At 41.5% G+C, this 17,742-nt stretch overlaps 2 protein-coding genes across 6 annotated transcripts in view; both read right to left on the bottom strand.

Moving 5' to 3' along the window:
- The window catches only part of SLC12A6 (solute carrier family 12 member 6), a 62,155-nt gene extending 54,993 nt beyond the window's left edge, over positions 1-7,162 (bottom strand). For 2 of the 5 annotated variants that reach the window (XM_070727123.1, XM_070727126.1), the window contains exons 1-2: positions 6,889-7,068; positions 4,561-5,723 (exon numbers count right to left, since the gene is read on the bottom strand). In XM_070727123.1, the coding sequence (XP_070583224.1) occupies positions 4,561-4,807 (247 nt within the window). In that variant the 5' untranslated portion in view covers positions 4,808-5,723; positions 6,889-7,068. Of the gene's footprint in view, positions 1-4,560; positions 5,724-6,888 lie in introns of those variants that run through there. The other 3 variants (XM_070727121.1, XM_070727122.1, XM_070727124.1) reach the window with 2 other exon arrangements.
- A 4,193-nt stretch (positions 7,163-11,355) lies between these two features.
- On the bottom strand, positions 11,356-12,604 carry NOP10 (NOP10 ribonucleoprotein). The gene is made up of 2 exons (XM_070730185.1): positions 12,412-12,604; positions 11,356-11,751 (listed from the first exon to the last, which is right to left on the bottom strand). Exons 1-2 carry the CDS (start codon positions 12,463-12,465, stop codon positions 11,611-11,613), a joined length of 195 nt encoding a protein of 64 aa, XP_070586286.1. The 5' UTR covers positions 12,466-12,604; the 3' UTR covers positions 11,356-11,610.
- Between the last annotated feature and the right edge of the window lie 5,138 nt (positions 12,605-17,742).

Here is a 17,742-nt window from a genome sequence, read left to right as displayed (position 1 = left end):
TTTGCTACTAATGTTTTATTAATAATACGAAAACATAGAAGATTATACAACCATATATGACTACTTGTAATTTCTTACTCTCTTCACATTTTTGTAATTTTAGAAAGCAAAATTCATTTATGTTGATAGAACAGATAAAAAGATCTGTGCTGCTCATTATCAAAATCTGAGTGGAAGTGAGGATGCCGCTAATTCTGATGCTGCAGAGGCAGAATTCTTTTTTTCTTTCTTTTCCTCCCCCAAATTTAAGGTGTGTCTTATATTCCAGTGCATCTTATACTCCAAAAAATACAGTGCCTTTTTGCAGAAGATCTCTAGAGGTCATGTAATGGTGGGGGTGCATCTGTCTTTGTATTTCAAGATCTCTCATCAACTTTTAATAACATTGATCTTAGTACTTTTCTGGGTTAAGTCCATGAGTTAGAATGGAGGCCACTCTTTTGTGGTAATTTTCTTCTTTCCTTCAATCCAGTTGATGTTGATAAGGAGTGGGAGAGGTGTAATACTAAACCTCTCTTATGTGCAATTGATCAAGGCTCAACTCTCTCTCCACTTATATTTAACATCTACATGAAATCACTGAATGAAGCTATTTGCTGGCATAATCAATACCAAAATATTACTCAACTGTACAATTTGTTCAAGGTTCTTATTCAATGACTGGAAACTGTGGGGGTTTGGATGGGGGAGAATAGGATTCATCTCAACCCTGGCAAATCCACAAGGTTTTAGACCTCTCAACCTTCTAGATCTGCTTTTATGTCTCCAATTGCACCAAATGCTATTGGAGTAACATTTCACCAGTTAATATGTCATCTGGAAGTCATTCTGAACATACAGCTCCAGATCCAAAGATTTTGAACAGATTTGTCCCATGTATCAGTTGTGCTCATTTTTGGATTATGCAATATTCGTCAGTCATACCTTTGTCACCTTCTAATTGGATAACTGTATTGTGCTCTCAATGGAGCTTTCCTAGAAGAACACTCAGAACTTAAAATGTTTCAGAATGCAGTTGTGCTGTTTGGGATACTCTAAAGTTCCCCTGTGTAATATCACTGCTGCACAAGCGACTATGCCTTCAAATATATTTCCAGAGGCAATTCAAGGTTGTCATTGTTGTGGCCTGTCTGTGTCCCACGCAGTGGTCATGGACATGGCACCCGAGTCTAATAGTGAGGAGGTTGGACAGGATGTGGTGTCAGAGGCTGAAAGCCAACCAGGGCCTTCTGCATTGCACCAGATGCATGTGAGTGACTCGGGAGAAGAGGAAGGGCCTCTTCTTCATGCTAGGGCACGCAAAGTTGCCAGAAGGCATGAGTGGCTAAGCAAGAGGGCTCTGCGTGAATAGAGATCATAGGCTTAGGTTATGTAAGGTTGAGCCATGTGATGCTTCCGTGTGGAAGTCAACTTTCATTAAGTTCCAGATGTCCGCTTGGATTTTTCTCTTGGGATATTATTATTTCAATGATGAATTACGAACTGGGGAGTTATTTCCGGGCTTCCTGCCAATTCAGAGTGAATCAGTTAATAAGAGCTGGGTGATCAAAGAAAATATCTGTGAGTTTTGGTTTCTGTTTTGGACTCTAATTAACAGTTGGCGCCAAATAGACATATTTCTTACTTTGTTGCTGGATTTTTAAATCCAAACCTCCCTGCTCCTAAAATATTAGAATTATATATTAAATCTTGTAAAATCATTGTGTGGGGGCCTATTTCCTGCGGGGCTCTTTGCTGGGACAGAACAGGTCATCACCATTAAAAGCAGTCAGATTACTTGCTCAATTGACAATCTGAGATTTCTGCCCAATTTCAGAATTCTTCCAGGAACATTATTATACTGCAGACATCACATGTATATACTGAGGGCATTTGAAGGACCTCAAATTTTAATTTTAAAATATGACATGATTAAAAACTTGTGATACCATGTACTGTCATAAGGTTTTGATATTCCACCTGAAATATTATCAATATTTGAGCAGGGTGCTTAAATCTCATGAAATCCTAAGTGAATTTTATCCATTAATTAGGGGCCATCTACAATACTGCTATAAATCACCAGTTATCCACAGATTGTAGGATGGGAATAGTTGCTAAAAAATAAAGCTGTACCTTACAATGCTTCATCTGCTTATCCCTTCTTAAAATGCACCTAGGTTTGATGTTAATATATAGTATAAATTAAGGATTAAAGTTGTTCACATATACACATACCCAATGAACAAAAAAAGATCAAAGGAATTATTCCCTTACTACAATTACGTTTTTCCAGCAGCATTTCAAAAAGGTGTTATCTGCATGGCAATGCAGGAGGCTAAACGTAGCTATAATTAATTAATTACTTCAGACACATAAACAGATTGGTGAAGGGGAATTCTCAGTTATGAAAAGCACAACTGCCAGATTTCCCAGAAGTGATTCTTGTTAACAATCTTTGCAGAAAAAAGGGGGCTTTATTGCATAAGTTTTCACCTGTGGTTTTCCCTCTCATAGATGATGCTCAGAAAAACTGCTTTGTTCTTCTCTTTTGTTTCACTACCCTTTTTCAAAATTTTCAACTTTTTCCAACTGGGGATTTGAGGGCAATTTAGGACACATGCCCTTTATAACAAAGTAAGATTCAGAAAGCAGACAATGAACTACAGACTGGCTGGATCTAAAGACTGTTGACAGGTCATTGTTGCTATTCAGAAACTCCACAACGAAGATGTGATTTTGACTCAGTGGTGACTGTGCAAAACCTGGTCTAACCTTAAACATTTTTCAAAAGCCAGACAGGACAAATCAACAAAATTAAGGGAACTGAAATTCTCCCAAGTCATTTCCCATGAGTCTTGCTCAGTATTTCCTGGCACAAGGGAAAAAATAAAGAGAAGGAATATGAAAAACTGAGCAGATCAGCAAACTTAGTACTCCAAAAGGAAAGCACAATTTAAAGACAGCAAAATTGGCTTGTTTAAACAGAATAACAGAATTGGAAGGGGTTTTGGGAGGTCTTTAGTCTAACCCACTCCTCAAACAGCACACTCTATTCTATTTCAGACAAATAGTTGTCAAAACTCTTCTTAAAAAACCCGTGTGTTGGAGCAAGCTGTTCCACTGATTAATTGTTCTATCAGGAAATGTCTCCTTAGTTCTAGGTTGTTTCTCTCCTTAAGAACATAAGAAGAGCCATGCTGAATTAGGCCAAAGCCCATCGAGTCCATCATTCTGTGTCACACAGTAATTGTACATGGGGATCTTGAGTAGAAAGAGAAGGCAAAACCCTCCCTTTCACTTGACTCCCAACAAATGGTATCCAAGGGAATCCTGCCTGCCTCACAAACATAGAGGCGGCACTTGGACATCCATTTCAAGAACCATTTGGCATCCATGAATCAGTCTAATCCTGTCTTGAAGCTATCCAGGCTGCCAGCTGTCATAACCTCTTCTGGAAGTGAATTCCATAAACCAACGACCATCTGGGTGAAGAAATATTTCCCTATGTCTCACTTTCTTACCTATGAGCTTTAGGGATTGTCCCCTCTTCCTAGTATTGTGTGATATTCCATACGGTTTTTCTCTATCTACCTTTTCTATCCCATCCATGATTTTATACACTTCGATCAAGTCACCCCTTAAACGCCATCTTTCAAGGCTGAAGAGACCAAGGCGCTGCAACCCGGTTTCATAAGGGAGGTGCTCCATTTCCTTGATCACACTTGTTGCCCTTTCTTGCATCTTTTCCAGTTCTGTTATATCCTTCTTGAGGTGCGGTGACCAGAACTGTACACAGAACTCCAAGTGTGGTCTCACCATCGATTTGTAGAGGCAATACTACACTGACTGACTTGTTTTCGATTCCCTTACTAATCATGCCAAGCATGGAATTTGCTTTTTTTACTGCTGCTGTCCACTGGGTTGACAACTTCATTGAGCTGTCCACCAAGACCCCAAGATCCCTTTCTTGGGTTGTCTCAGAAAGCTTGGTCCCCATCAGTTGGTAGGTATAACTGGGGTTCTTTGTCTCAATATGCATAACTTTGCACTTGTTTAGGTTAAAATTAGTTTCCTTTCATTTTGCAATCAAGGAAATTCAGAGCTGCTTCCAATGAGATTGATCAGGAAACTATTATTTCTTCTCTTGTAAACCTAAAATATGCCAGTCAAACTTTGGTGTACAAATGACAAATGTATTTCTAAGGTGCCAAATCTGGAAAACCCAGTCATGTATGAAATGACATCTGTGAAACCGTATGAATACAAAATATAAAGGTCCATTCACACTCCTCTGATTTTGTCAACATAATGCTTATACCTCCCAAAACACAGAACATACTTATTTGCATGAGCAACACCACCAGGAATGGAACTAACTGTGTGTCCCGTAACTTCTGAACAAGAAGCTTCTATGACTAGTTTATCTATCAATGTTCTTCTACCAACAAGACAGTTGAAAACAAGCACCAGCTGATTCTTTTACCAAACAAGGCACTTTCAACAAGTAATTTTACTCCATTAGTAAAATTACTGGTAAACTTTAAATATCAGATCTCCCTCCCACCAAAGGTGACCTACCTTCAACCACATCTGCGCGAGGGTTGGTTATCTTCTCAGAAGTAGGCTCGGCTGCTTCAGTGGCCAAGGAAGTGGTTGCTCGGGAAAAATCACTGGCACCCTCACTGCGACTTGTTTCAGGCACACTTTCTCTGGAACTGAAGCGGACGCAGGAGCTCGAGCGGGAGCTGAGGTCTGGGCTAGTGTCAGACAGGCCTGGGATATCATCAATTTTAGTGGGTGTCACCATAAACCGGACAGAAGCCATATTGGCAACAAAAATGGCAGAGAACCGAAAAAATAAACCAAAATAAAAAACCCTCTTTCTTGATCAGTACAACTTCAAGTCACCTCAAGTCATAAGAGGAAGATCATTCAGAAAAGTAGAGATGCCAACAATGTTACCCAATACTTTATCACGAGGAAGATTCATGTCTACCATGGATTCACAAACTGCTTCACAATAACTCAGTGCGATATTTGGACATCAATGCTTATTGAGTATATTTTTAGAAATAGAGTCTAAGATTGAATGAAGGCAACATTCCATGATTTCGTAGGTTAATGTTTCACAGATAATTACGCTGAAGATTCCCACGCATGAGGCAATTGTGTCACTGTTCTTAAGGATAGCCTAAAGGTAAAGAAAAATAGGGGGGGAAAGAAAAATGTTTGCAATTTTTAATTGTCAAAGAGCCACACCACAAAAATTCTACCTTTACTACATGTCTGGGAAAGAAGCAGCAGAGAACCTGCTGTTAATCAAATGCCTTTTATCTCAGCAAAATGCAACCAGGAAAAAAAAATATCCAAAGGGAAAGATCTGCAAGGTACGCCAAAATGCTAGAAATGCTTTAATTAATGTAAGATCATAATCAACTTGTTTTCCATGGTGAATGCCAGGGTAAAAATATTTTTCTTTGTAAATGTCCCTTATGATTCTGGTGCAGAAAAAGCCAAGAAAGCAAGTAAGACAGGAGTCTCTCTTTTCTGTCAAACCGAAGAGGGAAAATGTCAGATTCTAGTGCAAGAACCTAAAGCAGAGAAGGCAAAATTATCTCTTAAGGTGCAACATCAAAAATTCTTCAAACTTCCAGTTGTTTTTGAAGATCTTGGTAGAAGGAGATAACTGTTACATGGGCCTAGTGCAAGGAAATTATCAACCCTCCTCAAACTGTAGGATTCTGGAAAAAAGAAACCAGAGTAAATATGTATACAGTATATCAAAAAGTCCACTAAACAAACTGTACGGAGACATTGAATCCCCTATAAAATCTAACTAACCCAAAGTTTGCCTACAGGTAGTCCTCGACTTACAACAGTTCATTTGGTGACCAAAGTTATGTTGGCACTGAAAAAAAGTGACTTATGGTCATTTTTCACATAACTGTTGCAGCATCCCCATGGTCACATGATCAAGATTCAGAGAACTGGCAACTTGACTGGGATTTACAATGGTTACCATGTCCAGGCAGTCATGTGGTCAACTTTTGTAACCCTCTGGGGAGAAACATCCACGGGGAAGCCAGTCACTTAACAATCATGTAACTTGCTTCATAACTGCAGTGATTCACTTAACAACTGCAGCAAGCAAGGTCACAACATTCACTTAACAAAACATTTCACTCCGCAAGAGAAATTTCAGGTCTAGTTGTGGTTGTTAAGCCGAGGACTACCTGTAGTTAGTGCTGTGTTATGCCAAGAGGAAGAAAGGACTGTTTCATGTTAGTGCAGGAGAGTTCACCAAAAAGCAGGAAACACACGTTTCCAGGTCTCAGACCCACAGAATAACGGCAACGCTCTTAAGAGCACACCGATTCTTGCTGCAAGAGATGCTGGGGCACGCAAGGAGCTTTAGAGGCAAACCAAATGGTTATAAGAAAGCTCACAAGGCACACACACACACCCCGACCCCCATAGATGAGATAATGAGGCAAAGTAGAGCAACACCCCTCCCAAAAGGATCCTGAAGGCTGAGGATACCACAAACCAATATTAAGGGAGGAGGGTGAGGCTGCAGCCTTGAAGACCCTGTCCAAAGCTGGGGGAGTTCTGGCTTCCTCACACCTCAAAGTCACATCCACGAACAGAGACATCTATCGTCCTCCTCAGCCACAGTGGGAAAGAGCCCTCAAGAAACTCTTGGGGGTGGGTGGGCGGGGGGGACACACACGAATGTGGAGATACAGGTGGGAAGGCAACATTGCGCGTGCGCCACACTCGCGCTCTTTTCCTTTACCACCACCCCCTTTCTTTCCTCCCGCTCCAGCTCATCACGTCCTTTGATGCGGAAACACCTCCACCCCGCCGCCCCCACCCCCCGGGAGAGAGCGGTCGTTACTTGTTTACCTGCGGCGCGTGCGACAGAGCAGCTCCCACCCCGGGGTTCCAAAATTAGGGTCTCGCCCGCGCGCACGCGTCCTAAGACCTTCGCTGGCTTGTTTTGGCCGGCTTGGCTTGACCGACCGGCCGGCCGGCGCGCGCAGCACGCAGAGCAGCTCCCGCCCGCACGCTGATACTGCCGCTATCTCAGATGCTGAAAAAGGAGGGGGAGGAGGAGCGGGCTCTCTTTAAGTGTCCTCATCCTCTCCTGTTTCCATCGCTATAACCCCCCACACACACCTCCTCGCTTGCCGGGTGTTGTTTTTTTTCCTTGGCCGCGCAAGCGCAGAAACAAACAGTGGTTTTCGTTGCTGGCTCCCCCCCCAATCTTCAGAGAAGCGCGCGAAGACGAGGGAGATCGGAAGGTTGGGGACCCTAGTTTGGAGAGCGAGGGAAGGGGTAAATGGGGAGACTACAAACGCTCGAGGATTGCTGGGGGATGTAGTTTCATTAGAATGAGGGGGAGAGTAGGGACTAAGGGAGACTTTGGGAAAATTGGAAGAACTCATGAGTGAGACTGCAAATTAACCTGAGAGCAACCTCTTTGGGGGAGGGGAGGTTAGTGCCCCCTCCCCCAAATAGCTACACACAAGATTCACAACTCACTGTGTGACTTTTAATGCAGCCTAAGAAAAGTCTTGGCCAATCTTGGCTTTATATGATTCTAAATTTGGTCATATCTAATTCCTGCTGGGGGGGAGAGTATATTGCAAAATCTAGGCTGGAGACTTCAATTGGAAATGGATTTGGGGAGGCATCCCCAGAATGCAGCATTGCAAATGGCTGTATTATTATCTATAGGTCACTAAAAACAGCTCAACTCGAGATTAGTCTATGGCAGTGTTTCTCAACCCTTGCAATTTTAAGATGGGGGGAAGGCTGCAACTCCCTAGGAAATTCTGGTAGTTGAAGTCCCACCTCCCCCTTTAAATTTCAAAGGTTAAAGAATTATAACAACATGCAAAAAAGCAATTCATCACATGCAATGCAGCCATTGGAACAAGGCAATATTAAGATGCATTTAAACTCCAGGGCAGTGGTGCCCTTGAAGCAGATACTGTATGTTGTAATATCACAGTCCATAGGCCTCTTGAAGAGTTTTGCTGGATTTGGCCCCAAGGTGACTTAGGGCATGTATCCCATAGGAGCCAATGAATCTGAGAAGTCTGCAAATAATACTAGGAGAACAACAGCCCTTTTCCATGCTTGCTACTGAGTCATTGGTGACTATTCAGAGCACATGAGATATCCCAAATATATACCTCCTAAAATTTGTGACCATGGAGGGACTAATGTTAATTTAATTCCTTTCTAAAGCCATCAGAATCATTGGCAACACAGTGGAAGCCTATGTCGTGTCATTTTTCAGTCTATGCGAGGAAGCCCTTTTCCCCCATCCCAAATAACCCCACCATTAACTTCTATTTTGCCTTCTTTCCTCTTCTCCTAGAAACCTGGGAGGAAAACCTTACTTAACTTCATTAAATTAAATTAAATGAATAAATCAAGAGTTGAATTTACTTCCCAGCACTGTAGGAGAGAAAATGACCAGTCTATCCCCCCTCAGCTTTTTCTATCTAGTTAGTTCTTTGACTAAACTATTGGATCCTCTTGGTGGTTAAACTACTAGAGAGACAAAAAAAAAGGAAAGCAATGCATACATTTGAAAAGGATTCTGAATCATCTCAGCATAGACCAGCCTGAGTCATAGTCCAGTTTATATGATCAATGGGCAGGTCAAGTTTAATAAATGGTTTTCTCCACGAAGATTGAGGGAGTTTCTGGCTTTCCCCTATATTATACTGAGATATTAGTTTGAGCCCAGAACTTGAAACAGTCTACTTAAAATTAGTTCTGCATTCTAACCAGTTGCATCACATTGTTCCCCCTGCAGTGCTAAGCAATCAAAGGGTATTGGGGGAAAGATAAAGTGACGTGTCTTTTTTTTCCATATCTGAAGAAAACTTACTGTTTGAGGTTTCACACTCCAAAGTTATCCAACCACACTTTGGTTCTACATAACATCCAATTCTTGAATATACTTGCATGGATTCTCCCTGCTTGGGAGTTATAAATAGTTTCCCATTTTTTATACACATCTGGTCAGGAAAAAAAGCTGCATCAGACTGAGTAGCATAGAAGAAAGTCAGCTGGGCGCTGATTCAGCCTTGCTTAACTCACACGCCAGCTTCTCTGCTCAAAATCTAGTGGCAACAGCCCTTCTGTTTATTGTCTGGCTTCCCCGCCCCCCACTCCTTGTACAGTTTCAGCAGCAAGATGGGAACACCCTGAGACATTTTAAATAGCGGTTCGTTGGTTCAGATCAGCCCTTCCCATCCCCAGTTTGAGGCAGGAAGTGAAAACCCAAGCAACACAAGAATAAGACAGAATTCATAACAAACAACCCCCTTCAGTATTCTGCATCCATGTGATACCAGACAACCCGCAGTAGGAAACGACCATCTGCTGGAGTGTTTTTTTATGGTTGATCACCCTTTCTGCAGGAGCATTAAATGATTGCTGCAAAGGGTAGATAATATATCCAAGACACACAAAAAATGAAAGGTGAGGAGAGTAGCAATTTCTTGATAAGAATTAAGTGAGGCAAAGATTCTTTGTTAGGTTCTCATTCAGCTATGGCCCAAGAAGCAGCGGTGAAATCTACTTCCCTACAGGGTCGGAAGTGCCTGCATTGCGAGTGTGCTTTTTTGTCTGCAGCCTGCTCATGCACATGTTTTTCACCCTCACAGAATGCTTTGTGCATACACAGAGCCTTTAAAAACAATGACAACATCTGGGCAGGTGGGTGGAGCCTCGCATTGCCATCACTCCCGGTTCGACAAACCACCAGCAGCTGCCTCTACTTGTACACCCGTACTGGGCCAAACCAGTAGCGTTTCATCCGACAAGTCTCATCCGTAATCTACCGAAATGAAATGCTCCAATCTGTTGAGACAGCTTTGGGTATCCTTTATGGTGGTAATTAGCTAAAGCGGAGGATGTTGAGATTGAAAAGCCGCTCCTAACTGCGGGCAGGGTCATAATAAAGAGTAATTGAAATTAATATGAACCAGCAAAATTCAAACTGCTTAAAAAAAACCCTCCTATGTTAATATAGTTGCTATTGGCATAGGTAGGCCTGATTGAGAATTGAGAAAATTAGGCACTTTTGCACAATGGCTAAGACGCTGATGTTGTCAATCAAAAGATCAGCAGTTCAAATTCCTAGTGCCTGGTAATGGGGTGAGCTCCCATTACTTGTCCCAGCATCTGCCAATTTAGCAGTTCGAAAGTATGCATAAAAAGCAAGTGGAAAAATGGGGACCACCTTTGGTGGGAAGATAATAGCGTTCCAGGCGCCTTTGGCATTTAGTCATGCCAGCCACGACCATGGAGATGAATTCAGACAACACTGCCTATTTGGCTATGAAACAAAGATGAGCACCACCCTAAAATCAGGAATGACTAGCACAAATGTGCGAGAACCTTTACCTTTACTAGCACTTTTCTGCTTGCTTACAAGAATATCTTCAAGCCTTCCCAATTCCCGGGAAGCCATCTGCTCATCCAAATATATTCTATTTGGATTCAGTTGGAATCTGCCTTCCTCTTTGATTTTATACTTTGATATTTGAGCATGACTAAGGGCAGGTTTTTAGCCATCTTTGTTGGCAACTTTGAAAAGCATTATTACCCTTTAGTTTTCTCAATATGTTTATCAAATTTAATTTATTATCCCCCTGATCATCTTTGTAGCTTTTGTGAAAATTGTTTCCAATTCTTTTGAATCTTAAAAAGTAGTACCCAGTACTGAATCTGGTGGGGATCCAATTAATGCAGAATGACTAGAAATTACTTATGATTTGGAAATTATACTTCCCTTGAAAGAGCTTAAAATATTTGCCTCCTTTGCATAATAACCCTGCTGACCCGTGCATTTGTTGCCTGTTTCTCAGTGGGATGACTTTGTATTTTTCTGTTCAATTTCACTCTTATTTTCAACACATTCTTAAAAAAATTTACAAGAACATTTTGGATTTTGTTTCAGAGCATTAGTTATCCCATTCAATTTTTTAATATCAGTATATTCAATAAGCTTTTTTCACACCCAAGTTATTTACAAAATATGTTGAAAAAAATTGAGCTAAGTAAGGACAGAATTATGGTACCCGATGCAATATTTCCCTACAATTTGATGAGAAAAGTATCAATGAGGATGATTTTCAACATTAATCTACTTGTTCTGCCACATAAGAACTAAAAATAAACTTAAGAACTTTAAAAAAAACTTAAAAAAAATAATCCACTCAAAATACAAGCCGCTATTCCCAGCGCTACTGATATACAACTCTACCACGCTGGGGGGTGAGGGTGGGGAGCTATCCTTCTCTGGAAAATACTATATGGACCCATCATGCTAACGAAACAGAACAATGGGGGAAAAAATCTCATTTTATTTCCAGAATTACATAGGCAGAAAAAAACAGTGAATAAAATAATTTGGTCTTGTTTGCAAGATGTCATTCATTCCTCGTCCAGTGAAAACAGAGAATTAAGTCAAGTTTGAAAACATCAACAAAATGAGACAACCATGTGGACGGCAGAACACAGATCGCCAGGTATTCTTCATCTGCTTCTTCAAAGCTTATCTCGCTGCCTTTACATCTTGGAAGCAGGATGAAAGTACATTTAAACCACAGGCCGAGGCTGCTGGGTCATCAGGACACCAAAGCGTTTCTTGATGGTGATTCTGTGTCGAGAATATTTGTCATCAGGAGAGAAGCGGGCAGGGTGGGCTGAACATGTTGGCTGACCGGATGGATCTATTTTCTACAAAGTTGGAGAATAAGGATAGAAGCGTGTGTCAATTTCGAGAACATCCTGTGTTATCTTTAAATCAACATATCTCAAAGCCATGCAGCCCCCTACTTCTCAGATGAAATAGTTGTATGAGCATAACTTATTGAAATTTCACTAGAACCCTATCCAAAACAAATGGTGTAGTCGTCTCTTGCTTGGTGGGGTGGGGTGGGGAGAGTTGGGCTAGATGACCTACAAGGTCCTTTCCTTTATTAATCTATTAAACATAAGAACCATTGCAAGAACTGATTCATCTGGTTTAATGATAAGGACTAGAGATGACATGATAACATTGTTCCAATAATGGAGGGTCTGCCACAAACAAGTGGGGTGGATGACAACCAATTCCCAAAACATCAGAAGGCAGGACAAGAAACGATGGATGGAAACAAATCAGGGAGAGAAGCAAACCTAGAGCCAAGGGGAGAGTTAAAAAAAAGCAATCCGTGGAACGAATTGCCTTCAGTCGTTGTGGGTGCTCCATCATTAGAGGCTTTTAAGAAGAGATTGGACAACCATTTGTCGGGAATGGTATAAGCCTCCTGCTTGAGCAGAGGGTGAGACTAGAGGACCCCCAAGGTCCCTTCCAACTCTCCTATTCTGTTCTTTTCTGTTGTAAACAAGCCTTACCTTCATAGTGTAGACTCTCTCCCCTTGTTCATTGATGTAGTACTGCAGAAACATTGTGGCCAAGCTGCAAACCGCAACGCCGCTGACTTCACAGTTTGTTATGAAACAAAAAACGCACTTCTACTCCGCACACGCACGCACACGTGGCTACCACCGCTTCCGGGATACCCGTACACTTTAACCCGCCAAAAGACCGCCCAAGAAACGAAGCATTCTGGGAGTTGTCGTTTTATTAAGCTTCAAGCTCCACGATTCACGTTACAGTACTACTGTATCTTGGCTCGCAATGCTCTCCTGGAAGTTGTACTTTCTTCCTTCAATGGATTCTGGGAACGGTAGTCGTTCTCCCCGCGTCAAGCCTCATTATTCTGCATCAGGAGCTGTGGAAATCGTCTTCGCTGAGGATGTGTTTTTCGGAGGTTTTCGCTTGACTGGATGTCTTGCGAAGAAAATACAGTTGGTGCATTAAAAGAAATGCAGAGTAGTTACGTAACAAGCAGCACTTGGCAATAGAAAACTCTCGAAGGGGATAATTTTCCTCAGATCTGCAGATCACGGATGTTCCCTAGGGCAATAGATAAACAAGGTCAGAGGAACGATAACGATCTCAACACAAAACAACCAAAAATGGGGCCGTGTGATGTCCTGATTTGCAACTGTGCTAACACATAGATTAATGTATCATTACTTATTAAATAAACTAATGGCTTGAGTTCACACGCATACTAAGTCCACACCAAATTATCGCAGTAACTTATAAGCTAGCTAAACTGTTTTTTCTGCGTTTTGTGTAAGCTCAACCTATGGATATTCTTTTATGGTTCACCAGATTATGGAAACCAGAAAATTAGATTTGTTGACAAAACCACCCTAACTTAAAGGGTTGTGTGAACCCACCACTCCAACACTTGTGTGTGGCTTTAACTCCCAGAATTGCCCAGCCAGCAATTGAAGTCCACACATCTTAAAATTGCCACATTTGACAAACATAAATGATGAATTTAATAGACAAAAAGGAGAGAAGAAAAAACAACAGCTGTATTTTAACATTGACCACTTTTTACAGAAGATAACTTTGTCCAAACCTTTCACTGTTTTGGAAAATAAAATTTGGATGACATCATCTAATTGGTGACAGTTCGCTATTTGAACAAATAGAGGAGAAGAGTATCAAATTTCCAGTCAGATGAAATAAATGTAGATCATTCTCCAGTTCAAATCTCTGCTTTGAGTACATCCTAGTTGTAGAATAAAGCCGGAAGACATCTATAAAATATAAAGTCAATTTTCTCTTAGGTATCACCCAAAACCAGCACCCCAGTTCCACTATGTGACCTGGGAGCAAACCCTCTCAGAAGGTTTATTGGTACTTTCTCCAAACTACATTTTTCAAAATTCTGTTACTAGAAGCCATATGACAGTTAAACAGTTTCAAACTGGTTTACAATGCAAGTGTCAGTCTAGGCTGCCCTCAAGGGGCTAAAGGTGGCTACAATTCACTGCCCGATGTCAGAAGAGACATCATATATTAAACTGCGCCTCACAAACAGAAACTATGCTCACCTCTTTTTCCTGATTCAATTTTGGTAAACTGTACTTGGGTCACATTTGGGGAAAGGTATGTAACTTTATAGGGCTTCTGTATTATTATTTTTTTAAGGTCTCAGCTAGAGAAAGGATTATCAACTGAACCAAAAGTAATTTCTAAAACTTGCTTCTTTACCTTGATAAGAGCGGTGTTCTCTAGAGTCATGTATCTTAATCATGGAACTCAATACTCCATTGTAACCTATTCCTGTTTACAGATGAAGAGATAAAAGATCCAAGAGAAGAAGGCCCTCAGGAAGTACTGTTGAGATGGAGTAGAATGATCCTTCTGGCTGAAGGAACCATGGCATCTCAAAGTATTTTCCATTATGATCACATAATGAGAATTATAAATAAAGACGCACCATATGAAAATTCAGGTCAGATCTGCAGATAGAACTTTAAACTTCCTCCCCCTTATTAGAACCACCAAGACATCCAAGTTCTGGAACCGTTATTCAACCTTTGCACTTAGAGTCATGTCAACAATGAACGATCTTCTTGGAAACCAGATGCTGGCCTCATGAATTTCCCAGAAGACCCAGCATTCAATCCCCTTCCACTAATGTCGTTACAGCAGAACCTCACCAAGAGCAAAGAGCTGCCAGTTTTCTTGGCCAGCTCAATTTGCTTCAGATTTCTTTCTCCAGTAGGATCATGACTTCCCAGAATCATACCCAGGGCCCTGGCCTCTCGTCCTGCCCTCCAAATGTTCCTTCACTGCTCCTGCCAGCTTTTCCTGGGGCTGCTTTATTGGTGACCTCAGCTGAGACCCCAGGAAGCAAGCTGATTATCAAACTGAAACGTGAAGGACCTCTTATGGGAGGTAGTGAGGAACTTCCCCGAACTCAGACTTTCTTCCTGACAGGGATGCCATTGGGTTGGGCTACCCAGCGCCGGGATGGACCTGGTGGTCCCGGCATCCGCACTGTGTTGTTGACGAAAGCTGGTGAGGAGCCAGGTGGTCGGAAAACCAGAGCACCTGAGGCTATCCCATCTGCTCAAGGGTCCCCTTCCAGTGACACCTCTTTCGCTTGTACCTCCAAGGGAGTTTATGAGAATTACCGGCGTTGGCAACGCTACAAGGCTTTGGCAAGACGCCATTTCCCAGCTACACCTGATGCAGAAGCTCTTGCTTGTTTTTTCATGTGAGGATCCTGGTGGGCAAGATCCATAGGTTGGAAATCTGATCTTGATTTGGGAAGATAAGGAGATACAGACAGGGTTCAGCCAATAGGGTTCATGCTCAGGCATGAAAATGTGCCGCTCAGACATTATACTTTTCCACACACACTGAAAAAAAATTTGAGGGAATATTGAATTGGTGACATATAGAGAGAGTAGTATTAATGATATTTAGTAGATAATATATGTTTACTAAGTTGACCTATATTATGTAGGTTCTTTTTTAGCGGGGAGAAAAACAATAAGAAAAAATCTTTGTAATTAAAATTATCCAATCAGGGAAGGCTGTAGAGGGCGTAAGAGTGGTGACATCTGTGGGAAAAAAAATCAGGTGCTCAGGCATGAAAATGTGCCACTCAGATATTATACTTTTCCACCCACACCAAAAAAAAAATTAGAGGGAACATCGGTCATTAAACCCTAGCTTCTGGCCGAGGAGTGTGAAGTATGTTTGTTATGAAGTATGTTTGTTGTTGAAAGTGAATGAATGATTTTAATGCTCCATTGTTTTTAGAGCAGTTAATTATATTAATTGGATTTTAGACTTGATATTGTATACTGTTTTTATTATGTTGTGAGCTGCCCTGAGTCCTCGGAGAGGAGGGGGGGGGTGTTATACAAATCCAATGAATGAATGAATGAATGAATGAATGAATGAATGAATAAATGAATAAACAAACAAAACCCTAAGGGAATATATTAGATTTTGGTTTAGCTTGTTGGGTGAGCCCAGATACATATTAGACTTCATGGTTTAGTGATTTCTGATAAACCACAGTATCGAGCAAAATATGAACCTAGACTATGAGTTTGGATTAAGACATTTAAAATTAAGTTTTCCTTCACTGGGACAAACCGCCAGTGAGAATCACTAGAATAATAGACTTTTGAGGGAGGGCAATGACTTGGCCCAAAGCAATATGGCTTTGGTAGCAAACTAAAAACTGGTTTGCTCCACATCTCAAATTTTCTTTGTGAAACCTTCATTCCAGGATGTAAACTGAGAGATTTCATCTTTACTTCCAAACCAAGAGATCCATCTAAAATTTCAGATCTATGCATCTAAGGATAGCTAACCAGAAGCTGTTTGTTTCTTTGATTAATTTATATTCCCCCTTTCTTCATCATTCAAGTGGTATCAATAGTAATTTTCCCTTCAGATTTATTTCCCCAACAGTTCTGTAAGGTATCTTGGTCTCAGATGTTGCTTTGTTCATCACAGGACATATTTGCTTATAGTTAACTGGATAATCATGGCTGATCTTTCCATGAATACAAATTTCAGGATTCATCCAATATTTGCACCATAAACCAATCCTATAACCTGGAGAAGCAAATACGTGGTTGTCTAAGCCAGAATCAATAAGTTTTGTGGCAGAGTGGATATTTAAACCCGAATTTCTAGTCTCACCAATATTCTAAACCCGCTCTTATGAGCTGCAATGTTTTATTCTGCTTTTCCTCATAGGGCAGTCTTCATACAATCTATTGCTAACTTCCAACTTGTCTTTGTTTTATCGTTTTTTTTAAGTGCATCTGGAAATTTTGGTTCCTTCACCCCTTGCTACTCTCTTCTTGTTTTGTACACTTATGTTAATTACACTTCTATCACAGCGCTGTAACCACTGAGACACACTGTTGGAGAGGCCAAGAAGCTGAGAAGGTACTTTGAAAGGGTCTTGAAAATGAGGGCTTGGGGAAGGAGGGATGGATGGGACAGAAAGTCATGGGAGATGCTACAATGGTTGTCTAAGTGGGAGATGCTACAATGGGCGATGGTACCTCATTACAGTGAAGAGGACTGTTCAGAACTGGGAAGCCTTGTTGATACACAATATTGCCATCCTGCCCTACAGCCCCGTCCTCCGTTCATTGGCCCGCCTTCGTCCCAACATGACCTTAGAGGATGGGGTCCCTCGCGCTGTGCAAGAATGGGAGCACAGCAGCAATTTTGAACGCATGATCTTCTATGAAATGGCAGAAAAGTGAGAATTGGTTCCAAGTCTCCCTTTTAGTATCCCCTGGGGACCCTCAATTTATGTTATGTGTATCTAGTGTGGGTTTAAAATGGTTGGCCCAATCTTAATCTCAATCTTTTTTCATCTCCATCCTTCCCTAGGTTCATGGAATTTGAAGCCGAAGAAGAACAGCAAATCCAAAAGATGAAACTCTTGGCCACCTGTTCCCAGTTCCAAAATCCCGTCCCCAAACCCACCAAACCACCAATGTCCCCCGTCCCCGAGTCTGGACAACAGCAAGGTACTGTCTATGTACAACCCCCTCTACCAGTGAAGGGCTGCAAAAAAATTATACTACCACACTATGGGCGTGGCTTATTTCGTGGGTGTGGCTTGCTGGCCATGTGACCAGGTGAGAGTGGCTTGACAATCATATGACGGGTGGTTTAAAGGTCATGTGACTGGCTTAAAGGTGGCCAACTTGACGTCACTCATGTCAAGGGATGTCACTCATGTCAGGGGTTTTGATTAGGGTTAGGGTGCCTGGCCTCTCCTCGACACAAAGAGATACAATTTCCCTATCTGTTTACTGTTACTGAAC

This window comes from Erythrolamprus reginae, chromosome Z (genome assembly GCF_031021105.1).
Source record: "Erythrolamprus reginae isolate rEryReg1 chromosome Z, rEryReg1.hap1, whole genome shotgun sequence".
Taxonomy (NCBI): Eukaryota; Metazoa; Chordata; class Lepidosauria; order Squamata; family Dipsadidae; genus Erythrolamprus; species Erythrolamprus reginae.
The sequence above is the reverse complement of the archived record's forward strand: the minus strand, read 5'-3'. Positions and strand labels throughout refer to the sequence as shown.